Genomic DNA, 20790 nt, shown 5'->3' with positions numbered 1-20790 from the left:
CGCAGTTTTCAACACCTGATATCACTATACCATATATTTGTATTTTTCTTTTACTTTGTCAATGTTTTAAGGTGCGCTTTTCTGTCGTTTATTTTATTATTGTCAATTTTTATCAGTTGTTGCTTTAGTGTTTCCTTCCCTTGTTTTGCGTGTGAAAATTTAATGTTGGATATGTTTTTATTTTAATCCGCTAGACATGTTTGTTTAAAACAGTGGGATTATACTGAATATTTTTTTTTGAAACGAACAACAATGAATATATTACCTTGTCATGCGATATTACTATTGCAATATAGAACTCATTCATTTATTTGAAATAAACCTCGACTATAACAAACGTTATAACATCAGGTGTTACCAGTTTCAACATGAGCGTTACCCGACACTAAAGAACATTTTTTTAATTGGAAACATTGAAAATGCATTATTATAAACCCAGCAAAATATCAACTACAATGACCTTCATCGTTGGAATTACCATAGGAATTACCTACATGGTAAGTATACAAATTACATATGTAAAATGAAATGTATCACATAACAGATACAATACTCACATATGTTGTAATCTGACCGCATGAAATCAACTCCATTCTATGAATCCAGCGTTCGGATTCTAGAAATCACTTTTAATTATGGCGCATACAGTGTGATTATCATTTTCGTATCGAATAAGTGGAGTAAATACCATTTTTATAGTGGATGTAATGCCACAGCTAAAGTAGATAGCTTGGGATTTGGGGTCCTATTATTCAAATCAAACAAAAACAAATTCACACTTGCTCCATGTGTCGCTTAATATATTTTGTTGAAAAATGCATCTTTTGTTATAACAGATAAACTCATTAATTATAACATTACCCATTTCCTCAATTCTGTCGGTCACATTCCAGTGTGTTTTGTACTGCCTAATCCCCTTCTATTAAATACTCGCCGAATGTAATCCATCTTTGATGAAGCGTTTTCACATTACAATACTTGTTGTAATCGTCGGCTGAAATCACATTTTTTCATGCAGGAAATATTTTCGACTCACAATGTACAACTTCAGAATAAATGTAATGACTACACAAGAAATACTCGTGAAAATATGTTCAATACAGATAAGAGTCAGCAATTATTTCCATATAACAATTTCAATCGGTTTGGAATGGAGTGGCTTGGGATTGTTGAAGAATTGGAATGGGCTTATTTACATGGGACCGAGGACAGAAAACCTTATGATACACTATTTGATGTTGAAATAGGAAGTTTTGGAATGACGTCTGTGAATACATCAAGGTAAATTCATTATATACATTGTTGTATTTACCTTTTTTTGATGAGAAATATAATATAATATACTACTGGTCGAGTGAGCACGTCGTCCTTAGCGCCTCCCCTACTCCTTCACCCCACAAACCCCTCCCCACGTCTATGCCAATGTAACAGTGTGTAATTCAAAACCACAGCCCGAGCTCACAGAGTAAATCCCATTTCCATCATCTCCATCACTTGAGTTCACAGTTGAATCCCCGAGATATTCGCCACTATTCGGAATCCCAATTGATTTAAGTGCTTTAACTACTGATCAATCACATGACCTTTTCAGCACACCTATGTAACAAAATAAAATCGCTGATGATAAGAAGGAAACTGCTAGTGAATGTAGTGAGAATGAGGGTTCTATCATTTCAGATGTTTCAACATGTACTAATAGCAGCGAATCAACAATATCAATCGCAAATACCAAAACCCTTTTGGTGTCTACACTGCACTCACGTAGATTTATAGATAAGTGTTTTAAATTCTGCCCCAATCTTTAAATATTGGTCCGACATCTGAAAAACTACCACAATATCACGCAGTTGAACACATCTGATAAAAATACATACAGACTTATTAAAGAAATTAAACAGCAAATCAAAACGGGTAACTTTATCGCTGGTTTTTAGTTCCAATTTTTATGATGACAAACACAATATCATAAATGCGCAATATACAATGTCAATGGTTGGCGAGACGCCCTCGAACGGTACAGTGTGTTCAATTATCTTAATCGTGATCATCCCTGTAATGTGTATATGTTACAAGAAACACACTCTCTTGTCTCAGATGAAAAAAATAGGAAACTTGTGTGGCGTGGCCTTGGTATTTTTTCTCTTGGCACCGTTAATCGTGCGGGTGTGGCAATTTTGTTTACTCCAGCAGCAACTGTGAATATTTTATCACAATGTGAAATCATGCCTGGGTATGTGTTGCACGCTCATGTTCAAATTAATGAAAATCTTGTTCACATAATTAATGTCTATGCACCCATTAACGACGCTGAGCGCGTGGAATGGTTTACTAATATAGAACAATTCATCAGTACTCTAAATAATGACCCAGTAACCATGGGAGGCGATTTTAATTGTACCACTGAGCCCGACATACCGTAATAGAAGGACTTAACCGGACATGCGCACTGCAAAGCTCCTCAAATCTGTCCTGAATCATCACAAACTGTTTGATGCATGGCGTCAATACCACGGAAACACATTAAACTTTACTTGGGGGCGTGGTGTTAGGCTTGTGCGCCTTATGTCAGCAAATGTATGCGTAGGAAAATTAAGAACATCGACATAAGCAATGGTGCATTAGCTTTTTCTGACCATTCTCTTGTCCACATCAACATCGCTATTGGTGACAGTAAAAAAAAATTCTGTATGGTGTATGAATACAGAAATTCTGCGCGATGAGGTGTATGTGGCTATCCTAACTGATTTTTGGGCGAAGTGGCAAACACTTAGAAACAACTGTGTAAATATACAGATATGTGGGATAATGGCAAAAATAAAATAAAATCACTCACACAACAGTATTGCACACTCAAACAAGATAAATACAAAACCGAAAAAACAAGCATTGGAAATGGGAATTAAAGCCATCAAACGTTGTATTGCACACGATGCACCGCTTTTAAAGAGTTACATTGAAAAGAAGAAACTTCTGGCACGCCTTGTTCAACACGTTGGATCACGTTAATTGCGCCCTCACTACACCCATCACAGTGGCCCGGGGCATTAGGCAAGTGTGTGTCCACTGCCCTCTAAGTCATTGCCATTGAGCCACTACTTCATAAAATCAGGAATGATGAAAACATTGAAGATTTGATTATACCTTACAGACTAGATCTACACCTTTAGTAGAAACGCACTGGCGTTTACCTGACTGATACAACCTGAACCAAACAGAGTAGTCCTGAAATACCGAAACAAATCTGTCAAGTCACTCCAACAAAGAGACTGTATCGACTTTATAGAATGCAGAACTCAGATCTAAATATAACCTAGACAGTAACTTACTTATCATCCATAGATATTAACATGTAATTTTAAACTTTAAGACAAAGTCTGTATGAAAACTTTTCGAACCAGTTTCTAGCTATGTGAACAACATTTTGATTTCAATTTGCTCTCACAATAATATTATACACAAATGATGCAGTGGAAACTGAATGATATTGGGAATACAGTGAACTCACATATATTTGTACTGAATAAATATAATGTAGTAGAGTTATAAAATAAAACTGTGTATTTATTACAGAATGTTTTTGCACCCTGAATCACGAATTGTGAAAATGGGAGAATATGTTCATGTATTGATTGAAGCATATGACAACAATGGACGCAAACGAAACAAGGGCGGAGATATGTTCCTGCCAACCATGGTAAATCTGGATCTTCAGAAAAGTACTGCAGGCCGAGTCATTGACTACGGAAATGGTACATATTCTGTGTTCTTTTATGCAGCTTGGGTTGGAGATGCCTATGTGAAAATTCAACTACACTACACAAGAGAGGCTATCAGTCTTGTGAAAAATTATATTCTTGCAAAAGAAAAACTGCTGAATTTCGACGGTTATTACACAGATGGTATAAATAGTTATCTAAGTAATTGTTCGTTAATCAATGAAGAACCATGGTTTGGGGAGTGTGAATATAGTAACGCACATTCCATGGGATCAACAGCAATTGTTTGCAAAAAACCGAAGATGTTCAGGTGTGATCAATTGTTTAAATTAACACTGAGTATTGAATCCTTAAAGGCGGCAGCTAATAACCTGAATAAAGATTTCACCTTTATGTTTGGTCCGTAAGTATTTTGAATTTTTATATGGTATATTTATTGCAGCTTTTTAAACTTGGAATTTGTATTCATGTAAGCCAACTATTTTGTGAATTGTATTGGAATTATAAGCTGAACTAGACTGGAACCCGTGTTGTGTTTTATAGTATTACGACTACAATTATGTATATAATGGTCATCTAGATGATCGGTGTATTGTTTCAATTCAATTAAAAATGACAATATTCATACAAAATTGCATTAAGCAAATTCTGCTGCCTGTTTATGCATTGTGTTATTTTGTACAAAAAATAAAACTAGAATTTAGATAACTAATGAATATCCAGGCGTGCTAATATGAGACACAATTAGAAGCTATTTTACGATTAACGTGGACAGGATGTAAAGATAACCAACACACTAATTGATCTGCAGGGCCCCAGAGATTAATAGTGCAAGATTGACGTCTAGTATTAGCGGAAATATCCACTTCAGTTTCGCGCATAGTTAATTTCATTAAATTACCAACATTTATGACAGGAAATTCTTTCGTTCCAGAAATCAACTTCTTCACTTATAATTGCTTTGCAGGCAATATCACGTGAATTATATCACAAATGCGCCAATCAAATTAACAATTAGAGGTGAGCTGGAATATGTCACTTGATTAATTATATTATGTTACTCTTATTTACTGAAATTGGCAAGACATGCTTAGCATCTCAAGGCATGAATCTAATTTGGTTCTCCTGTCTCTATACCGGAACTCATATGAGTTGCTATAAAATGAGACATTCCACATTCGTATGTTGAAAATAAATGTGCTTGATAGCTGTCTCACCTGTTGGATTGTTCATCCATTGACACTCGAAAAAAGTCAAAAGATGGTCATTCAAAAGAAACAAGTTCGGCTATTTTATATTCGATGTTTATAATGCTTTTTAATTACTAATTATTCGACAAAAATCAACACTGCATGTACTAGCAAATATTTTTACTGGCATTACTCTTGAATACTCCCAATTTCCAATTTAATTCCTTTATCAAAGCAAATTGGTCAAATCAGTTTACAGAATGATTGGTTAAGGGCTTAAATTGATCAATACTAGTCACCTAATATGCAAACATATTTAAAGTTTGAGATATTTCCTGGATGGTGCACAAACATAATGTAGTAAAAATCTGTGCATATTAATTAATATAACATCATCCATCCATACCAAGAACCGTTTGAAATATTTAAATAACACTTTATAAACAGATGGTTTTGAGTACCCCCTTGGATGTGTTGAATTTATTGTTGAATTACGTTCATACTATTTATCAATACCAATGTTTTGTTCTAAGATGATGAAATTTGGTACATGGGTCAATTGTGGTTGGCCATAGATTGGTAAGTTGGTAAGATTAACAAATGTACGAATTAATGGTCAAGTGTGAATAAATTTGTAAATTTTAGGGCTATTATTAGTACACATTAAAATGTTGGTGACATATAAAACACATACATAATTAATTTAGGCTACTTTGCGTAAAAACCGTCATTCTATTTTGTAAGTATTATAAGGGCTTTTGATTTTGTACAATTCAAAAAAATATTGTAGAACGAAGGACGACCAGAATAAATAATTATTATTGGTTTTGGCGATGGAACGTCACGACATTGAATGCAGGCTAGCTTACAGTACGAGTCTTGGGAACACAGCAGAACTACACGTACTATAAAGGACTGGTTAGTAGATAAACCGTGTTAATCTGTACTGGTATATGAATACAACTTTTAAAACGGGTTTATTTCGTTACATGAATTTGATAAATTCCAAATAAATAAAATAATCGACATCTAAAATTAAATAAGTGTCTCATCAGTTTTGGGATTCTCTGAACACGACGTATCATGTATCATGCAATTGGTTGTATTATTTAAGCAGAAACTACTGTTCGATCGGTTGCTGCTGGATTGTAAACTCTTCCCACGTAAACACCGGGCTAATATCTTACTTTTGTTTTCAATTTTGTTCGGATCAAGGAGCGAGATGATGCGCTAGCGTGTCTGTATCTTGTTTTTGTGTCACGCCCATTTTGAACTGGTATATGAATACAACTTTTAAAACGGTTTTATTTCGTTACATGAGCCCGGTAAATTAAAAACAAACAAACAAGCAGCCTCTCGGCTGCGATAGCTCCGCTGTTAGCAATGCACATTTCAATTAAAGAACAGAAGATATCATTAGAAAATGAACAATATGCATAGTATCAATGCAATGGGACTTGCTGTTTTCAACAAGAATTCAAAAATATAATTTTTCACCATAAATGATTGTGGTTTTTAACAAGAAGAAAATATAACTTTTTACCAAAAATCACAAAAATATTCACCAAAATTAGATAATTGAATATATCATTACAAAATGAACAAATCTGAGAGAGGTCCATATGTAGTACCTATAATATGTAATAATATCAAAGCAATTGGACTTGTCGATTTTAACAAGAAGTCGAAAATATCACTTTTTACTAAAAATGACAAAAATATTCACCAAAATTAGAGAATTGACGATATCATTACAAAATGAACAAATTTGAGAGTGGTCCATATGTAGTACCTATATATGTAATATCAAAGCAATTGGACTTGTGGTTTTTAACAAGAAGTCGAAAATATCACTTTTTACCAAAAATTTCAAAAATATTCACCAAAATTAGAGAATTAAAGATATCATTACAAAATGAACAAATCTGAAAGAGATCCACATGTAGTACCTATATATGTAATATCAAAGCAATTTGACTTGCGGTTTTTAACAAGAAGTCGAAAATATCACTTTTTACCAAAAATGACAAAAATATTCACCAAAATTAGAGAACTAAAGATATGCAAATCTGAGAGAGTTCCACATGTAGTACCTATATATGTAATATCAAAGCAATTTCACTTGCAGTTTTTAACAAGAAGTCGAAAATATCACTTTTTACCAAAAATGACAAAAATATTCACCAAAATCAGAGAATCGAAGATATGATCATGAAATGAACAAATCTGAGAGAGGTCTACCCAAGGTACATATACACCAAGTATCAAAGCATTCATGCTTGTAGTTTTCAAGATGAAGTCGAAAAAATAAAACATTGACACGGACGACAGACGACGGACGCCGGACGACGATGGACAATCACTCATATGATATGATATGCTCCGCTTGACAAAGTCGACAGCGGAGCTAAAAATAATCGACATCTAAAATTAAATAGGTATCTCATCAGTTTTGGAATTCACTGAACACGTCGTATCATATAACATTAGGGCTACGTCGCTTTCTTGGAAGTAAAACCACCAGTACAGCCTGGCTGCTGGTATGTTTACAGTGATCAAACTGAAATAAATTATCGCGCTGCTAAGTATGGTGTTGTTTCCATTTGAGACTCTTTCATATTCTTAGTTAATTTCAGTTTATCGAAGGTCGGAACTAAGTTTGACAAATCTTTTGACATGGTACATTGGTCATTGCTTATAACTTTTGACATCTAAAGCAATTGTTACAGCGATGAAATGGCTTGACTGCTGTTGGTGTGCAATTTTTTGTGTGATCCGTTGACTACAGTAACTGCAGTTGTGTAAGAGGTACACAGGCGTGAAAGATTTTAGTGATGATAGTTTTGTATTCACTGGTTGTATTTTCCCCTATTATTTTTCCTTTCCCATTAGATTATGCACTATGCTAGCCAGTGTTATGGTATCATGTTTTTTAATAGAAAATACTGTTCGATCGGTTGGTGGCTTTCAAACTTTTCTCACGTAAACACCGGGCTTATATCTTACTTTTTCCGATTTTGTTCAGATCAAGGAGCGAGATAACGTGCCAGCGTTTCTGTATCTTGTTTGTATGGCACGCTCATTATATTCTTGATATTAAAGTTTACTAGCATTTTTCCTAAGTGTTTTCATCCCAACAGAATTTTTTGTTTTCTTGGGTTCCTCCAAAACACTGGCATTGAGTGGAATAGCGTAAAATCAAGATTCTGGTGTCGTTCTTTACTCGGGTACCAGTATATTTTCTTCTTCCGATATAATAACCTATACAGCATTCCGTTTTGTTTCTTTTCTTTGATTCTTTTTCTAGTTTTTGAAATTGTTCACTACCATATAGGTGGAATGCATGGTATTTTGCATTTTATAATGTTTGATGAACTCATCAGCGTTGTCTTAGCTATATCGGACATAACTCGTGTGTTGATGAGACACGTCTGTAATGCTGAGATATTCAAACTGATTACACAATTCTTGCAACTCGTTGTCATTCGCTATCATGATGGAATGACGCGAATATGAACACTTTTTCACTGGTGTAGGAATGAATAAATCGGAAACATTTTGAATATAAAGGAAAGTATTTCGCCAGCATTCCTGAAAATATATATTTGTATGTTTGTTATTGATCATTCTGTAGATTCTTCACCATTGTGTAACCATTGTAACAACACGCCGCTTCCCCACTATCGCTAGCAGTTTCAAATTGCGCGTGAATTTATAAAGGATGAAAAACGACGATCTTATTCTTTAAATATTTATATCTTATATCCATATACCATTATATTTTATTACTTCAACCTCAAAAGTATTTGTACTTCAAGACGCAAAAAACAAAAGAATGAAAGTTGTGGATATTAATTGCATAATGTTTTCACACAGATAGAACACCACATGTTTCAGAGCTACTACCATGCGGACCAGATTTACCCATTCCATTATCCGATGGCCATTGGGTGAATAAAGACATATTTGTACCCATGGTGTGTCGAAGTCAGCAGTGGACAGAAGATGAAGCCCGAATGTGTCTATCTGATAAAACATTCATTGTTAGTGGTGATTCTACACTCATTCAAATAAGTGACTGTTTAAGTAACAACTTTAGTTTTACTGATTTCCACAATCATTTCACCGTACCACGAGTTGGTATTATTAAGGTAAATACAACAAATAAAGATATATTCGAGACTGATTTGATTGACAATTATACCAAAAACCAATGCGAGAATAAACTTGGTGTGGTCGTTTTAAATATGTGTTTCCACTTTGGTATGTGGTCCACAAGGGCTTACGTGGAACGAATATACCCTGCAAAACTTGCAATTCAAAGATTATTACAGAAATGTCCACGTTCAAAGGTCCTTATAAAACTGTGCAACCCTCGTGACAATTTTACATTTGAGCAGCGCATACATAGTAACAATTGGACATTCTATAACATGAATAGGATAGTCCGACGCATATTTGGTGGCATGGGTGTACACTTTTTAGACTATTGGGACCTTGTAGTATCCTCCTTGTCAAATAACGAAATACATATGTCAGGATTTGTGATCTACCAAGAAGCTCATCTTATGTTATCATACATATGTCCGCATTTAGTTAAGTAGATTATGTATATGATCTGTTTGAGCCACAAAAAAACGCTCAATCATTGTATTATATATTTTTGGTTTAGCGGGTTCGATGTGTGTTACACTAATACCTTTTCTCTATATATTCATATATAAAATATTAAGTGTGTCGCATGTTACATATGCACAAATTAGGTTAAGGAATGTAGGTGTAAGGACAATCAGAATGTTCGCCTCATGTCATAATATATATCAACATATAGAGTTGCTGCGAGATTTTAATTACAATTTTTAACAAATAGATGACCACACATACTCATGAAGGACTGGTGTGTTGTCTACAAATAATTTAATTTCATGTTATTATACGTATGGCAAAATATGACGTATTCTATTGTATGTTTAGAATCACTGCAGTTATCATTTTATAATTCACTTTATTATCTGTTTGCATATTCACGTAATTATTGATTTTTATTTTGAACGTTTACAAATCACACTAATGTATAATACTAAGTATTACGATTCGTTATTAAACAGAAGTTGATTTAGAAATCGAGTGCATCTGATGTAATTCTGTGTACATTGTAAGAGATATTTCTGAATTATGGTATGAAACTTAGACCTATTTTTAAGAGTATAATATGTAAAAGTAAGGTAATTAAGCGACAATTTCGTCAATATAATATTTTGCATACAAAAAACATTACTTCCTCTTAGGATTAGTAAGAATATGTACGTTTTCACGATACTAATGTGAATGAACTTGTATTAGTGACCCATTGTTTGCATGGTAGTGGCACAATTATATAAGTACATGCTGTAATTTCGATAAAAATCAGTCTTCCCGAATAAATAACACGCTGTTATTTTTGTAGCATTATTATATTCATTATTATCAGTTTTCCAAAACTAATATTACATGCTGCAATTCTGGTATCGTTCTATATATTCATAGTTTTCAGTCCTGCCGAACTAACAATAAATGGTGTAATTTGCTTGCCATTTCTATAGTCATTATTATCACTATTCACATATTTATTAATATCATCCCCATCGAATTCAGAATACACGGTGCAGTGTTTGTAAAAATCCTAGTCATTATTATCAACCATGCGAATCTAATAATACATGATGCAGTTTTAGTACCATTCCCATATTCATTATTATCCTTTCTCTCGAACTACCATTCCTATATTCATATATTGATGATCATCAGTCCTCCTGAAGTGATATTATATGTTGGAATTGTGGTATAATTCCAATAATCATAATATCAGTCCGCTAAAACTAATAGTATATGTTGAAATGTTAGTTTCATTTCCCTATTTAATATTATAAGCCTCCCAACCTCATGCTACAATTTTAGTACCATTCCTATATTTGACTTTGTCACTCATTTTGAACTAAACTATACACGCTTTTATTTTGGTAGCATTGCTCTATTCATTATTATCGATTCTTAAGAACCGTTAATATGCTACTAATATATGCTGCTCTTATAGTAACATTTTTATATTTTATATTTATTATTATCAGACCACCCGAAGTACCTAATATATGCTGGTAATTTTGGACAAATTCCTTCACTTATTATTATCTGCTGCAATTTTGCTACCATTCCTATATTCATTCATTGATGATTATCAATCTTCCTGAACTGATATTATATGTTGTTATTTTGATATAATTCCATATTCCTTAATATAAGTCCTCAAAATCTAATATTATATTATATTATGCTTTTTGGTTCACGGGTAAAATAAAATAAAAGACGATCACGTAACAGTACAAAAACACCTTGGAACCCCGTAGGCAGGCCGGTGACACCGGTTCGCACTTAAGGGGGTACCAACCCCCCTGCCAAATTCCAAGGGAAAATCAAAACATTTAAAACACAGAACAAGTAACATAAAACATATATGCGCTGCTGTAAGTGTGTGCAATGATAGCCCACCAAGAGGACAAAACTCTTGGCTCCTGTGCGTGTGCTAAGTTTGTAAATACAATGATGTTCGTTTGTATCGATGTTTAACAACAAGACAAAGCAACTTCCTGCTTTAAATAGATCGTACCTGCCATGTTTACAGTAGAATGCGAAGTGTGTTATCCTCGATTTTACATAGTGCATCCTCTACCGTCCACATACTCTCAAATTCAGGCAGTTGGTTCATGATCCGGAAACATTCATATTCTGTTTCAAGCCTCGACTTAATACTTTGAATAAAAATGTCCAGAGGCTCACTCGATCCTTTGTTTTGCCTTTTATTACGACGGCTGACATGAATTGCAACCTTAGCCATGCACGCTAAGAAACAAAATAAACCTTGTGCCTTGCTCGACATAAAGTGTTTTGAGCGATGGGGTGGTAAAATAGTGAACCACCAAATCGGAATGCGAACATCTGGTTGAAGCAGTCGCGACGCGATGTTATTAAAATATTGGAGTAAGGCGCTATTTGATGGACAATCATAAAAAATGTGTTGAAGTGTGTCAACTTCATCACAAAAGGGACATTTATCTGAATTGTTCAAACGAGCTTTGAACAGAAATCTCCCCGTTGGAAAGGCACCATGGACAATACGCCACTGCAGATCCCCATATTTGTTAATGACTGGTGTTTCATAGCAATCCTTGAAGTTGGGTTTAGCACTTTCAGGCAGACTAAGGATGTCCCGCCAAACAGTGTCAAGTTTTTGTAAGTGTTGTGTTATTGACTGGACACGTCTTAGATATTTATAGATTGCGCCTTTTTCAAACTTATATAGTGGCAAATTTAGTTCATCAGAAAAGTGCAGTTCAAAGCTATGATGTGAAAGAGGTTGATTACACTTCCCATTCCCTTTGAAGTAGGTGTTGATAGTATCTTTCCATTTGGTAGGAATTGAATCGTGAATGACCTTGATACTGAGATGGAGAATACGCTCCGAATGGATTTTAATTTTATCCGACATATCAGCGGCCTCCAACCAAGTTTTATTCGTTTCTGATACCAAATCACATACTTTGGTTATTCCCGCGTCAACAAAATGTCTGAGCGCAAAAGGCTCATTTCGTATGGGATGTATGATGAGTGGGTTGTTAAACAGTGGCTCATTAAGAATATCAGTTACGTTATTATCATTGAACTTACGCACTTTCTCTACAGATTTCCAACACTGGAGGAGCTCATAATAAAATAATGGCAATCTTTGTAAAGGTGCTTTGATAGTGGTGCATAGAAGTTGACTTGCATATGACATATTGCTCGCTTGCATAAAAAAGTAGTCTGTGAACTTAAAACAGGAGTGGTCATGGTTATTATATAAATATCTTTGAATATAGGAAAGTCGCATAGCACTTATGCGTGTTGGAAGATATGTAACATTTTGTCCACCTCTTTCCAAGGGGAGGTACAGTGTTGCAGCAGATACCCAATGTCGCCCTTGCCAAAAGAAGTCGAGCAGCATTTTCTGTACCTTTAGAACTACGTCCGATGGCGGCACAAGGCTATTAAAGCGATACATTAACTGCGATGAAATCAGATTATTAATGATAAGAGCGCGCGTTCTGTAAGACATGCTGTAAACAAAATGATTCCAGAAGTTGATCTTATTATTTACTTTTGCAACAAGTTCAGCCCAGTTCTGATTCGTACAAGTTAGATTATTCCCAAGATAAACACCCAACAATTTCAACCCCTCGCTGTTCCATTTTATATTGAGAGGGGAGTAGGTGATGTTGCGCCAGCTACCTACCCATAACCCTTCTGATTTTTCGAGATTGATTTTAGAGTTTGACGCAAGCTCGTAGACATGTAACCAGCGACTTAGTAAGTTGAAATCCTGCTTGCGAGTTATGAAAAATTCCACGTCGTCGGCGTAAGCGGTGAGTTTAGAACGTTGGTTTTTGCTGTGAGGTATAACCAACCCTTCAATGTTTTCATCATTCCTAATTTTATGAAGTAGTGGTTCAATGGCAATGACGTAGAGGGCAGTGGACATTGAACACCCTTGCCTAATGCCACGGGCCACTGTGATGGGTGTAGTAAGGGCGCAGTTAACGCGGACCAGGGACTGGGCATTGGTATACATGAGGCGAATGTAAGAAAGGAAACGGTCACCAAAACCAAAGGCACGAAGCGTATTAAAGAGGTATCCGTGATGTATCCTATCAAATGCCTTTTCCTGGTCAATGGCAACAATAGCCAGGGGCGAGTTAGTTAAGTTGGCATAGTCAATACAGTCACGAAGTAGATTTATATTGTCGTGAATATGCCTGTTTGGTATGCTGCAAGTTTGGTCTGGATGAATAATGCTGCCTAAAACACCGCGCAAACGCAATGCAAGCGATTTAGTGAACATTTTGTAATCGCTACATAACAGACTCACGGGTCGCCAGTGTTTTACGTTGGTAACGTCACCTTCTTTAGGGAGAAGAGTGACCACGGCCCTTGTGCAGGATAGGGGGAGCACATTTTCGTTTGTGGCAGCAGTAAATACATCGCACAGATCACTTCCAATGATATGCCAAAAAGTTTGGTAAAATTCGTTTGGTATTCCGTCGATACCGGGAGTACGCCCATGGGGAAGTAGTTTGACCGTGGCACTCAGTTCGTCAAACGTGATTGGTTTGTCAAGGTCATCACGATCTGTTTCATTTAGTTGAGGTAGCCCTTCAAGGAGGCTATTTTGAGCTTCAATGTCAATATTATCAGGTGTATACAGGTTATTGTAAAAGGTGTGTATGATTTTCCGTATTTCAGTTTGATTTTCAGTAAGAGTATTATCCTGGTGCCTCAACTGAAAGATCGCCTTTTTGGTTCCCTTCTTTTTCTCTAACTGGAAAAAGAAGGAATTGCAAACATCACTTTCATTTAAAAACTGATGTCGCGCACGCGTAGCACTGCCTTTGTGTTCACGTTGAACAAGGCGTGCGAGAAGTTTTTCCTTTTCAGTGTAACTGTTTAAGAGCGGTGCATCGTGTGCAGTACAACGTTCGATGGTTTTAATTTCCATTTCCAATGCTTGTTTTTCGGTTTTGTATTTATTTTGTTTGAGTGTGCAATACTGTTGTGTGAGTAACTTTATTTTATTTTTGCCAATATCCCACCATGTCTGTATATTTACATAATTATTTCGAAGTGTTTGCCACTTCGCCCAAAAATCAGTTAAGATTGCCACATACACTTCATCGCGCAGAATTTCTGTATTCATACACCACACTGGACTTTTGTTTTTACTGTCACCAATGGCGATGTTGATGTGGACAAGGGAATGGTCAGAAAAAGCTAATGCGCCATTGCTTATGTCAATATTCTTAATTTTCCCACGCATACATTTGCTGACATAAAACCTATCAAGGCGCACAAGCGTACCACCACGCCCCCAAGTAAAGTTTAATGTGTTCCCGTAGTATTGGCGCCATGCATCAAACAGTTTGTGATGATTCAGGACAGATTTGAGGAGCTTTGCAGTGCGCATGTTCGGTTCAGTCCCTCTATTACGGTCAATGTCGGGTTCAGTAGTACAATTAAAATCGCCTCCCATGATTACTGGGTCATTATTTAGAGAACTGATGAATTGTTCAATTTTAGTGAAGCATTCCACACGCTCAGCGTCATTAATAGGTGCATAGACATTAATAATGTGAACAAGATTTTCATTAATTTGAACATGAGCGTGCAACACGTACCCAGGCATGATCTCAGATTGTGATAAAATATTCACAGTTGCTCCTGGCGAAAACAAAATAGCCACACCCGCACGATTAACAGTGCCATGAGAAAAAATACCAAGGCCACGCCACACAAGTTTCCAAATATTTTCATCGGAGACAAGAGAGTGTGTTTCTTGTAGCATATAAATATTACAGGGATGGTCACGCTTGAGATAATTGAAAACACTGTACCGTTTGAGGGCGTCCCGGCAACCATTGACATTGTAAGTTGCGCATGTAATTGTGTTTGCCATCATAACAAGGGAAATTAAAAATCAGCGATAAAGTTACCCGTTTTGATTTGCTGTTTAATTTTTTTAATGAGTCTGTGCATGCGAGATTTATCAGATGTGTTCAACTGCGTGGTATTGCGGTAGTTTATCAGATGTCGAACCAATATTTTAAGATTGGGGCAAAATTCAAAACACTTGTCTATAAATCTACGTGAGTGAAGTGTAGACACTAAAAAGGTTTTGATATTAGCGTTTGATATTGTTGATTCGCTGTTATCAGTACATGTTGAAACATTTGAAATGATAGACCCCTCATTCTCACTACATTCGCTGGCAGTTTCCTCCATATCATCAGCGGTTTTATTTTGTGACATAGGTGTGCTGAAAAGGTCTTGTGATTGATCAGTTAAACCACTTAAATCAATGGGGAGTTCGGATAGCGGCGAATCGCGCGGGGATTCAACTGTGAACTCAAGTGAGGGAGATGATGGAAATGGGGCCGACTCCGTAAGCTCGGGCTGTGGCTTTGGAGTGCACACTGTTACATTGGCATATACGCGGGGAAAGGGTTTGTGGGGTGGAGGGGGTGGGGGAGGCGATGGTGGTGCAATGGAAGGGGAAGGAGGGGTTCGTACCCTCTCTTCATCAATCGGACAATTTTGTTCAACAATTTCGATTGCATTTTCATCGTTACGCTTTTTAGAACTTGGTTCACATTTATTTTCGTCATTTAACTGGTCATTGTTTTGTTCTTCTCTATGAACTGGTGATCTAGAGCGCGTGCGCTTTTTGCTCATATATTTGGATGAATCTGTATTCATTTCAGTTTCAATTTCAATGTTATCTGTTGTACCATCGGTCTCATGATTGTTTATCTCAGTATCTGATGCTTGGGTGTTAATTATATCAGTTATGTCATCGTCTTTGTCGTGCAATGTGTCAGGGGAATTTAAATTAGTTATTACATTCATCTGTTGAGAGTCTGTTTGAGTGCTATTTTGGGCACTATTGTTTTCATCATTCATCATTTGCATATTCGTTGTTTGAGAGTTTGGGCAAGTTTTACGTGTATGTCCCTTCATGTTACATGAAAAGCACGTCAATTCGTCAGACGAAACGTAAATATTATATGTCTGACCTTGAAAAGTAATAGGTAATAAACCGTTGATATTGAGATCTTTTAAATATACATAAACTTGGCGGCGAAAAGACTTTACATGTTTCAGTGCTGGTCTTTTGCACCCGAGTGGGATCGCTCGCACCGCGCTCATGACACGCCCATATTTAGCTAAGGCATCTGTAATAAAATTGTCAGGTAAAAAAGGGGGAACATTTGATAGCACAATTTTTGTAGAGGGTCGGACAAGAGGTTCAACAGAAACATGGAGGTCTCCAATGTCAAGGCCAGCGGCAGAAACCATGTCGACCCATGTAACCTTATTTAAAAAGACAATAACCGATCGGTTCATACGGGATGCAGCCACAATATTACTGGCCCCGACTAAATCTGCAACCGACTCCACATAAGTTTCAACAGGAATGCCATCAATGTTTTCACACCGTACCGCATGGTTTCTAGTAAGGTGACCTGTTGGTGTTGACGGTGGCCTTGTGTGAGCGGCAGCCATCTTGGTTGCCGACCACCTTGCCAAGGCAAAGGCAAAAACACTCCAAAACCCACAATAATAACGAAAAGAACAACTATAAATTACTCACGTAAGAGGTAGACACACTATATATACAGCTGTGTAGAAACACGGGCGCACAACGAGCGCAAAAACGCAAAACAGGCAGAAAATCGGGGAGCGCTGAAAAGCACCGCGTTCACCCGATTGTATTATATTATATTATAGTATTAGCAATATCAGTGGTTTTTTTGACGTCATTGCCGCAGATTATTCGCGATAATGTAACCCACCGTCCAGGCCACGTGCCATGGATATGAATACAATGTTGTTTTTGAAAACGAATAACGGAGAAACTATTTAAAAAAGAAGTGAAATTGGTAGTTATTAAGTATTTAATACTAAAATCGCCATCAAATAAAATAGCCCTTTGCCAATATCAGCGGATTTGAATATCGAAATCAGAAATTTTTTTGAGGGAATCGTCGTTTGCTCTGTACACTAAAGCGCGCTCGTTCGTAGCGTTCCAACTAGAACGCGCGCTTATAGATTCCGCGACTCATGCCGATATCATGGTGGTCTACCAACTAGGTCGCAATATCGTGTCGATGCAGTTAGGATAACCGGGGGGGGGGGCGATTTAAGTGGCGTCATGTCTAAGAGTACAGAGAGATGAATTTGATCTCTTCTGCAGTGAGCAGTATTACACAATTTGCGAAACGGGACCGACGTGACTTGTAAGTTGTATTTCCTCAGCGTCGACTTCCTGGTGTAATGTCACAATCCGACCACAGTTTCCTTAAACAAATAAAAGTATCCGTGTTTTTAGATATATTTTTTTCATTTATACAGTCAGATTACGTACATTTACCTCGGATACGCACCCCTAATCACAGTTAATTCAGCAGGTCCACAGCGGTGTTCAAGCGTAGCTTAGTGCCAGGCCGTGCCGAGACGGTGTATTTGTCATGGTATGGCGTACGCTCGGGCGATCATTACAATGGTACTCCACACCACACATCAGTCAAACATCAAATAGTATTTGATGGATTAAAAATAGTTTACTTCTTAGTTTGGCATATAAGATTGTGGAAACAATTTCCAGAAAAAACATTGAAATTATTCAGATTCACTGGCCATTGTGAAACTGTTCCGTTAACTGTGAATTTTTCTCCAACTTGAAATTTTCCGCGTTCTAGAGCCAGAAAATCCACTGGTATGGGTTGGTGCGTCGTTCATTATTGTTTAAATAAATGTTGGCACTTTGGTACCATTCCTCTATTCAATATTATCAGTCAATTCGACCTAAATTATACATACTGCTATTTTGGTAGCATTCCCGAACTAAAAATACATGTTGCAAATTTGACTGCGCTTCGCTATCCCTTCATACCAGTCCTCCTGGTTTAACAATACACGCTGCAATTCAGTAGCATTCCTGTATTCATTATTGTCAGCTCTCCCAAACTGACTATAACTGCTGCAATTTTGGTATTATTCCGCAATTCATTATTATCATTCCTGTTGCAATGTTTGTACAATTTTCAAATTCATTATTATCAGTCCCCCCAAGCCAATAACATGCTGCAATTTTAATACATGTTCTATATTTATTATTATCAGTCTTTCTGAACTACTTTGTGTAATTTGGTATCCTTCCAATAATCACCATTATAATTTCTTTAGAAATAACATTTTGCCAGTTTGGTACCATTCATATATTGAATATTATCAGGTCTCCCGAGCCAACAGTACCTGCTGCAATTTGTGCACAGTATACTTATTTTTATCAGTCCTCCCGAACTTAATGATATATACTGCTAAATTTATGTCTTTTATATATTCTGTATTATAAGTCCTTCAGAACGAATAATACATCGGACAATTTTGATACAATTCTTAAATTCACTATCATCGCTCTCTTGAACTAATAAGACATGCTATAATTTTGGTATAGTTTCAGTATACTTTAATATCAGTCCTCAAAAACTAATGGTAACTGTTGGAATGTTGATTAGTATCATTAGTATCACTCCCCCGAACTAACAATACGTGCTGCCATTTTGGTAACATTTCTTTATTTTTTAATATCAGTCTTTCCGAACTAACATTACATGTTTCAGTTGTTACTCTATTCCGCTATTCATTACTATCAATCATTGTGGTCTAACAATACAGAAATTTTTATCATTCGTCTATTTATTATTATTAGTCAATCCATGGAAGGTACCCTCTCAAGTATCCACTTAAGCCTCTTAACTGGCTTATTTCCTTTTGTTTCAACCCAAGTTAAGGACATTGTCTAGCTCATCTTTGATGTCGATGATAGTTTGCAATTATTTACACGAGTAACGAGTTAGCGGAATATGATATAACCTCGCCGATTTTTAACGTGACCATAAAATATATGCGCATTATGAAACTACGGTCATCACACATGCGCACTAGGTTTGTTTAGGTGTGAATGGTCAAATTACGCATTTCAAAACCGGAAATTCAACAGATGAACGTTTAATTTCACAGATTTCACATGTTATGATTATTAGAAATTGTAACAAACACAAGATTTCGAGCGTGTAAATTAGAAAAATTCCTAAGAACTCCAAAAAAATATTATCGCAGAAAAGGTGTCTAGGTATGCCCTTCTTTCCATACTATCTTTTCAGGTGGTGTTCGCCGATGCCCGGTGGTCAAAAATTTCAAACAGTTTCGCTTGTCAAACCCACGCACTAACGATGAATAATGAATAATGCAATCTTTATTGTCACAGGCAATCATGGATTACGTCTCATCACCATTACAAATATAAATAAAATCACGATAGTTCATTAGTTCTGCTTCAATCGATGTTATATCTGCCAATTTTTCATTACAATTCGCCAATATCTCCGGAAACAACAACATTCCATCTAGATTCATTTTCAATCTTGTGCATGCGCAGTTCGTCTATTACTACCGAACATGCTCCGAATATTACCGAACGCCCGGGATTAGCGTTACCCATTGTGATAAGGTGCTAAGAGCTAACAAGAACCAGTGTTTATGGGTAAAGCTAAAATAATGGCGTCGTGGCTCCTTCCGTTAGTACCTTCCATGGTCAACCCGAACTAAATAACACATGCTGCTGCTATAACACATCTCTATCCATAATTATTAAACCTCCCGAACTATATTCTATGTTGTAATTTCAGTTCCGCTTTTATATTATTTAATATCAGTCCCTTGGACTAAATATTGTATATTCCACGCTGCTATTATTGTACCGTTCTTGGTTTGATTTATAACAGCATTCAATCCCTCGAACTAAATAGTACATGCTTCTATTTTGATACAATTCCCATATTCCTTATTATCAGTCTTCCCGAACTAATAATACATGCTGCAATTTGTGTTACTGCCCTCTATTAACGATTATCAATTGTTACGAACTGACTACAGATGCTGCAATTTTGGTACATTTCATTACATCCATTTCGAGATGCGGTGTATTCTGCTGTACTTTCACTCGCTTCGCTCATGAAGGTACGGCTGCAGCATACACCGCATCACTCGTGAAAATAACTTCCATACGCAACGAAAGCCACGGGGAGGGTGTGGGGTTCTGTCATATTATTGGTCCTACTGAACTAACAATACCTGTTGCAATTTTGGCTCTATTCCGCTAAATTTTAATATCAGTCATTATGGTCTAACAATACACGCCGATTTTTTTAGCATCCCTCTATTCATTATTATCAGTTCCACGAACTAATAATAACTGC

At 36.4% G+C, this 20790-nt stretch overlaps 1 protein-coding gene across 1 annotated transcript; it reads left to right on the top strand.

Annotated features, from left to right (window-relative positions):
• Window positions 1-1150: 1150 nt before the first annotated feature.
• LOC146734632 (NXPE family member 3-like) lies at window positions 1151-9510 on the top strand. Its single transcript, XM_085507570.1, has 4 exons — window positions 1151-1281; window positions 3571-4119; window positions 4684-4736; window positions 8783-9510. Exons 1-4 carry the CDS (start codon window positions 1151-1153, stop codon window positions 9508-9510), a joined length of 1461 nt encoding a protein of 486 aa, XP_085363696.1.
• Window positions 9511-20790: the final 11280 nt, after the last annotated feature.

The sequence above is a fragment of the Saccoglossus kowalevskii genome, chromosome 14 (assembly GCF_978046115.1).
Source record: "Saccoglossus kowalevskii chromosome 14, keSacKowa6.1, whole genome shotgun sequence".
Classification (NCBI taxonomy): Eukaryota; Metazoa; Hemichordata; class Enteropneusta; family Harrimaniidae; genus Saccoglossus; species Saccoglossus kowalevskii.
Note: the sequence above shows the minus strand (reverse complement) of the source record. Positions and strands in the feature narration are given on the sequence as shown.